The 7498-nt window shown below is 48.7% G+C and overlaps 1 protein-coding gene across 1 annotated transcript; it reads right to left on the bottom strand.

Moving 5' to 3' along the window:
- Positions 1-3: 3 nt before the first annotated feature.
- Positions 4-3582, bottom strand: SLC35C1 (solute carrier family 35 member C1). The gene is made up of 2 exons (XM_032111103.1): positions 3007-3582; positions 4-1249 (listed from the first exon to the last, which is right to left on the bottom strand). Exons 1-2 carry the CDS (start codon positions 3548-3550, stop codon positions 690-692), a joined length of 1104 nt encoding a protein of 367 aa, XP_031966994.1. The 5' UTR covers positions 3551-3582; the 3' UTR covers positions 4-689.
- Between the last annotated feature and the right edge of the window lie 3916 nt (positions 3583-7498).

Here is a 7498-nt window from a genome sequence, read left to right as displayed (position 1 = left end):
CAGTGCAAAGAGAATGAAAAGTTTAATTCCTGAGTCTTAGCATGCTTCCTCAAACTGAGAAACCAGGTGTAGAGCAACACAGTAAAAAAACCTCAGAAGGATGTGATAATGACTCTTTGGAAAGGTGTTTTGGAGGCACTGCTGTTGCTTACACTTGTACATAGCCAGAAGGGAGAGAATTTCCATCCTCTGCACTGAATGGGGCAACAGGAAGAACGGCTGTTGCAAAAGCCTTATACAGCAGAACAGTTTACTGAAGTCTAACCCAAACAGTCTGGCTACTTGCCTCTTCCTTACCTGGAGGTTCAGGATTTTATAACTTCAGATTGCATTCATTCAGTTAATTCTAGATCCCTAACTACACGAAGTTCCCATTCCAGTCTTTGTCTGATATGAGCCCACCCCCCCAGAGATGCAAATTTCTCAGATTATGTAAATAACAACATCCATTTTAAAAAACAATCACAAAAAAACCTCCAATTGATCTCTACAACACATGCTCTCCCCAGCTCTGACACAGGGTGATATAAAACATGATCCAGTCAGGTCTTTGGCTCTGGCTCCTGACACAATTCCCCATACACTTTGCACATGTATTTTTTCACGCTCCTTGCTCTTCTTCTCCCCAGGAGGAAAGGAGCACCAAAGGTTATCCCCCCCAGACACAAAAATAGACGTGCAGGAGCCGCCTACACACCAGTCTCATTTCTTTCGCTGCTTTTGACATTAGGATCCTCTTGCACCTTTCTCATCTCCAGTCCTTTCACCCATGTGTAGGCAAAGGAGCCCCCCAGAACCATCAAGTTACTCGTCCACCACAAGAAGCTCTTTGTCTCCTCGAAGTAGATAACAGCCAGCACTGTTTGGGCACAGGCCTTGGCTGTCCCAGACACGTTGTGGGTGAGTGGGCTAGTGAACTTAATCTGAAGTCCAGTCACATACCCGATGGCAAAGCCAAACACTCCCCCCAGGGTCATCATGCCCCAAAAACTGGGGCTCCCCAGCTTGTCGAAGTGGTAGAGAGTGCGGAACTCGCCCAGCAGCATCATGAGGGGGAAGAACAGGACACAAGCATTGACGTTGTTGTAGAAGGTCAGGCGCCAGATGCTACCATCCACCACAGGCAGCACCTTCTTGGTGTAGATGGCATTGAGAGAGACACAAAGGCTTGCTAAGATCCCAAAGAAAATACCTGTCCATGACAGAGTGCCCTCTGCTCCTTCCTGGTCAACACCCAGCCAGAAGCCACCTGCAACCAAACAAATCAGGCATCATCTGAACAACTGCTGAAAGGCTCAAAACTTACAGTCAAGAATTCATTATTTTCTTTATAGTGAACAACAACAAGAGACAGGCTTAAGGGCTTCCCCTTTCTATTAAGTGAACCCACAAAATATCATGACTAGTGTCCTGGGAAGACTTATTTTGGGAGTACGGGAAATTTATTGTGCGGATAATTCAGTCTCAGAAGACTAATTCCCACACTGAGCAGGCAGCACTAGTTCAGAAACGATTAATCCAGCTAGTCTTTGCATATAGATAATTTTCAGGAGACCATTTTTTTTAATTGAAAAGGCTGAAAAGTGACACACGGGTAGAAAAAATATTTTTCAAAGTTTGAAAAAAATCCCACTTTATAGACTTTTCTCTGCTGTTAACAGGAAGGAAAAAATAGGTCAGAGAAGAAGATGGAAAGATAGTAAAAACATGAATGTAATAGTAAGCATGATCCAAAAAAAAAAAAAAATCACAAGGCAGAAACTGTGTGCAGTACATTCATGTTAAACTTTGATGGGCAAAGCACTCTCTAACCACCTCCAAAACAGGAGCTACAGGCTTTGCATCTCCAGGGCAGAGAGGGAGACCTCTCCCCATCCAGCTCATAAGCAAAACATAAAAGGGAGATGAGCTACTGAAGGAGCACTACACCACATTTTCATTAGCTGCTTCTTGTTGGAGGTTGTCTGGAAAGTTGCCTGCAAAGCACCTAAGACACTTGAAACTAAGCCCAGATACAAATGCGTTCAATGCACAGACGGAAGGGCTTTGTGTCAGGCCAAAGAGGATGCTCAGCTACGCTGCTATAGGCATACAGGCAATGCTCTCACAGTGAAAGGAGATGGAGCCACGAGGACAGAGTCCCAGTTTTAGAGAAATCCTGTCAGGCTGCCAGGCATCATACTCCTGGGCAGTGCCTGAACAAAAGATGAGCTGAAGGCAATTGCTTGCATCACTTGGGTAGAAAATACAGTAGCTCTGTTCCTGTTCACGTCTTCCGTGGAGATGAGATTCTCTTATTTTCCTCTGATCCATCCACTTGTCTAAAACTAAAGTGAAAGCATGCACACCTGGAACCAGACTGAAATCAACATTTCATCATTCTTGGCATCTAAATGGCCCTCCAGCAGAAGGCAGCTTTTGGGATTACTTTGTCCTTGGAATGGAAGGCTTATAAGCATTCCTGTTAAGCCAGTCAGTGGCTTGCCCCACATCCTAACTGCATAACCAGATCTTCTGGTGGTGTTTTACGCTTGGCTTGGTCAGCTAACCCTCTATCAAATGCATTCAGCCTATTGTAAAAACCAATTGGCTGGCTCTATTGTATGGTCCCAGTGGTGCTGACATAAATGTCATTGTTACCAAAGTTAATAATCAACAAGGACTTGGGAACAGGGAGAAAGCCACCTGCTATTTTATGGTGGGGGAAGAAAAGAAAAGGTAAGGCAAGTTAAACCTCATTAGAGGGTAGATAGGTTTTAGTGCTCAAAGGAAAAAGGGAGCTATGTCAAACGAGAGCAATTTCTTCTCTTAACGAGTTACCTACATCCTCCAGACATACAAATTTGGTTGCCAGAGACAGAGCAAGGCACAAGCCCTGAGCTTCCCCATCTAAGAGGGAGCTGCCATGCAGGTGGGGATGACTTCCCAAGGGAAAGACACCCCACCACCATCTCTCTGGGGCTGGCTGTAGGATGGGTGCAGGCAGCCCTTTCTGCTCCCCCTCACCTATGATGACTCCGCAGGCCAGGAGGGCATAGAGGGAGGTGGTCTGCTTGAGGAGGAGGTAGGAGAGCAGCACGTTGAATACGGTGGTGAGGGACCGCCCCACATTGTAGAAGGCCACGCCGACATGCTTGAGGCAGAGGTTGTTGGAGGTGACCATGCCGATGAAGACGGCGGAGAGGGGCAGGACGCTGCGGGACACCTTGGGGTCGAGGCGGAGGGTGGGCAAGCCGGCGCAGGGGGGCCCGCAGGCCGCCCCCAGGCTGAGGCCCAGGCAGAGGGCGGCCGTGAGGGCGCACTGGAAAAAGGTGACGAAGAGAGGGGCGTCGAGGCGCAGCGAGGGGCTGTCCAGGAGGTACTTGTTGAGGAAGACCATGGCGATGGAGGTGAACCAGTAGAGGCAGACCACCACGGCGATGCGCAGCGCTCGCAGCAGGAAGGGCGCCCGCCGGCCCCCGCCGCCCTCCGCCGGCAGCAGCGGGTCGGCGCCGCCGCCGCCCAGCGCCATCCGCAGGATCCCCGTCCGCGTCAGCTGCGCTCTGCTCATGGCGGGCCGGCCCCCGCCAGCGACGGCCGCCGGCCCCGCTCACCCGCCTCCGCCGCCGGCCCCGCGCCTCCCGGAGCGCCGCGGCCCCGCCGGCCGCCCTTTATTCACGCCCCGCGGGCGCCGCTCGGCACCGCCCCGGCCGCGGCGCCATGTCGGGGGAGGGCCCGGCCCGGCCCCGCCGCCCGCTCCGCCCCGGGGCAGCGCGGCTGTTGCCAAAAACGGAATTTATAAAAGAATTCTTAAGAAAGGATGTTATTTGGTATTTGAATTTTGTGTACTTTCAGGCTGAATCAACAAGAAAGGAAATTTGATCGGTGCAACAGAGAGCAGTGAGCAAGCAAGCTCTAAGTGATGCCCGGGCGTCAAAAAGAAATTACTTGTCGGCAGAATAGCTTTGTTAAGGTTTAGGTCTCGATGGGTTTCAACGATCTCAGACCCAGGTGGAGGCTAGCAAAGCTTGGGGGGCAAGCTGACAGGGGACACAAAGAAGGTAGAATTTACAAGCCCCAAGGACATTTGGCAGGACCCCTAAGATAAGGAAGAAACTAATAAAGACAATTCAGCAGCTCTGCTGAGATCAGCTCCAGCTGAGTAAAAGGTAATTTCAACAGGTGGAGAATACAACCACCAACTCATTGACCACCAACTCAGGAAACCCACTGACCTAAAAGAAACACTGAGCATGCAGACTAATTACCACAAGAAGCGAGAAAACCATCAATTGATAGAAGATAGAATACAAATTAATAAAAAAACTGGGTAACTTGTAGCCAATGAATTACCTTTGTTCTATAATATTGTTGTTACAATGCCTTTGTGTGCTAAAATGTGGGAATAGTGAAAAGTTTTGGTAGCTGACATGCTGGCCTCGTGGATTTGCCACCCAGCACCTCTTCCCATGCAGAATTGTAAATAAATCAAATACCTTAACTCTGTGTGTTGATTGGCATCTTGCACACAGGGTGAAAGAACCTATTTTGGGACAACAGGAGCAGACAGCAGCTGGGGCAGTTTAATGAGGAACAGTCACCTGAGGACAGTCCTTGGGCAACCTCCACAGCCAGGAGTGAGGGTCTTGCTGTGGGACTGCTGGGGAGGGGCTGCCATGCTCACCATGGTCATTAATGGTGACCAGCTCCGTATCCACCTGGCATGGCTGGGCAGTGGGTGGCAGGAGGGGACTGGTAGCGGTCCTTGTGTCGGGAACAACACTACTCTGCTGGCTCATGTCAGCATCCTTTTTGTGCTGGTTGGAGCAAGTGGGATCTGGGGGTTTGACATGCACTGGTTTCCTAGCATGGATTTTGCCCACATCCCATCAAAAGCACAGTGCGCTCTGCTGCCTAAGCCTTCTGTACAGAAAACAGGTTCGCACTTCTGTGGAGGTAAATCAAACCTTCCCAATATGACCTAAATGAAGTAGGCATGGTGACATGTGCAAGCAAGGACAGCATGGGTAAGAGTTGGCTACCTAGTTCCCATTCCTGCATCAATAACTTTGATATCTAACCAGGAGGATGTCTCTCCAGTACTGAGATGCAGCCTGTGCACTACCCCGCTACATTGCAAGCAATACAGGGGCTAACTGCTTTCAAAATAGCCTGGGTGTTAGGATAGGCTGCACACATTCTCATGCTAAAGCAGTTATCCCACAGTCCCACATTATCATTCCAGTTATAAAACACTCATTTGCCCATGCTCATATGCCAAAACATCCCATGTTCTTTTAATGGTGCTTTATAACTGATCCGGTTTGGCCAAATTTAGAAATATATCCTCTGAGAGAAGGCAGGTCACCACCCCTCCCCCACCACGTTCGGGGAAAGTAAATTTTCCTCAAAGGAAAGTGAAAGAGATAAAACCTATTTATTTAACAAACACACGGGAAAAGGAAAGTAATGCTAAATAGCAAAATCTCTCGCTGTGGAGAAAAAACCTGGGAAAGTGTTTGAGTCCTCCCTTTGGTCTCCTCGGAGCTGGGGCTTGGCCCAGGGCCAGGCCCTTTGTGCTCAGTGGAAAGTCCTCCTGATGTGCTCTGATATTGAAGCAGTCCAGTGGAAAAGGGACAAAATACAAAATTCCAGGGAAGGGAAAAAAATTCAACTCTATGTCTCTCTCCGGAGAAAAAGAAGCTGAACAACTGGCCAAAAACTGACCTGGGGGCAGCAAGCCGGGTGCTTCCTCGCTCCCCTGCCACAGCTGGGAAAAAAAAATTGCTATCTCTGTGTGACCTTGAACAAGCTGCAAACTGCTTTGAAAAAGTTTTGCTCAGTTTTTCCTTCCCCCTCTCAGGCTCAGTTTAGAGGCATAGAAAGGCACAAAAATTAATTTCTGGGCATAGGGCAGCAATATGGGATACACATCATAAAGTCACCCCAAGACAATAACAAAGAAGCCTTTCAATACCAAACTCTAGCATGTTGTGAATTCAAACCGCTGGACAGAATGAAATAAATTAAAATTAATGCCAGATTCCATGTGGTGGGGGAGGCAGCAATGTCTGTCAAACATTGGTCAGTATGACCTCCTGCTTCTTATTTCAGCTGAGACTGCTGCAAAGTGTCTGGTCTGCAATGTCCTGGGGCCCAGCAATTTGCACAGGGCATAATTAAGGGGATTTTGGAGGCAAAGCCAGCAGCATTAATTGCCCCCCGCAGTCTTTGCTGCTCTTACAGTTGGGAAGGACAGAAGCATAGTAGAGGTCATGGGAGACAAGTGATGTACTTAATTAGACCAGTTGGTGCAGCTGGAAAATGTTTCAGGCATAACGTGCTTTTCTCAAATCTCTGAAGTCACACTTGATTGTTTTTTCTCCCAGGTGCATCAGTTGGTTTAGTAAATGATGCTGCCTTTCCTCACAACCCTTGCCTTCTAAGCAGCATCTGAGTGCTGATGGGAATCATGTTCCCTCTGTACAGAGAAAGTTGGTGCTGGTATGCTTTCTTTGGACTACGTAAGTGCCCTGCAGGCTGATGGAGTGTTCTGGGTTGTGTTCTGAGCACCATCTCTCACCCCTGCACCTTGTGATAGGTGCCTGGTAGAGCCCTTGCAACCCCAAGTGAGTTTTGCCTGCTCACCTCACCCACCTCCTTGCTCTGCCTGCACAGCCGGGAGAATGACCCCATGCATGGAGCTTGCCTGAGCTCACATGGGGTGTGACATCCCATGGATGCAGGCCTGCAGCTCCTGCCGTAGAAACAGCAGAGACTGTGGCCTGCAGAGGGGCTGGCATTAGAGCAGGGAAAGCTGCTATTGAAATGACCAGACAGTGTTCCCTGTAGCCCAGCCATGCTTTGATCCTGCTGCTAGAAGTGCCGGATCACTTACTTACTCGTTACTTCATATCCTGTGTTCCTTCCCATCCACCTTCTTCCAGTGCCTGGCCTAGCACTCCTCTCATAAATGGTGTCAGTCAGGAAAAAAACAGAAAGCAATCTGGGTGTGGCCCACTCGGTTCCATAGGTCCTCACAGCCTGTTACACATACCTGTGGCTTCAGCATCACATATTTGTCTTGAATTTCAAGGAATTTGACCTCTCCTACCACTAATGTTGCAAGAATGACAGTGCCTCTGGCAGAATCAGAGTCAGATATAAGTGATTCTTTCCCCTCTCTGCCACTTGCTCGTGCTGTTCAAAGTGCCTTCTCTAAACTAAACCCAGGAGCTGGAGAAGGCAAAAACCCCAGCCTTCAGTTGCATCTTGTCCATTCATTCAGTGCACAGAAGATTGCTTTGGCCTGCAGAAGTTTGAAATATCCCAATCAATAAAATCCTCATTGCTTCTCCTGGGGGATTATTCTACAGCCCTATCACACATGTATGGCACGTCTGCATGGGAAAATTGATCAGTATAACTCCCTCACCTCTGCCAATATAACTCCCTGGTACTGACAGTGTATTCCAAAATAAAAGTGATTTGTTCTCGAATAATCAGGTAGTTGTGATAG

The sequence above is a fragment of the Corvus moneduloides genome, chromosome 6 (genome assembly GCF_009650955.1).
Source record: "Corvus moneduloides isolate bCorMon1 chromosome 6, bCorMon1.pri, whole genome shotgun sequence".
NCBI classification, from domain to species: domain Eukaryota; kingdom Metazoa; phylum Chordata; class Aves; order Passeriformes; family Corvidae; genus Corvus; species Corvus moneduloides.
Note: the sequence above shows the minus strand (reverse complement) of the source record. Positions and strands in the feature narration are given on the sequence as shown.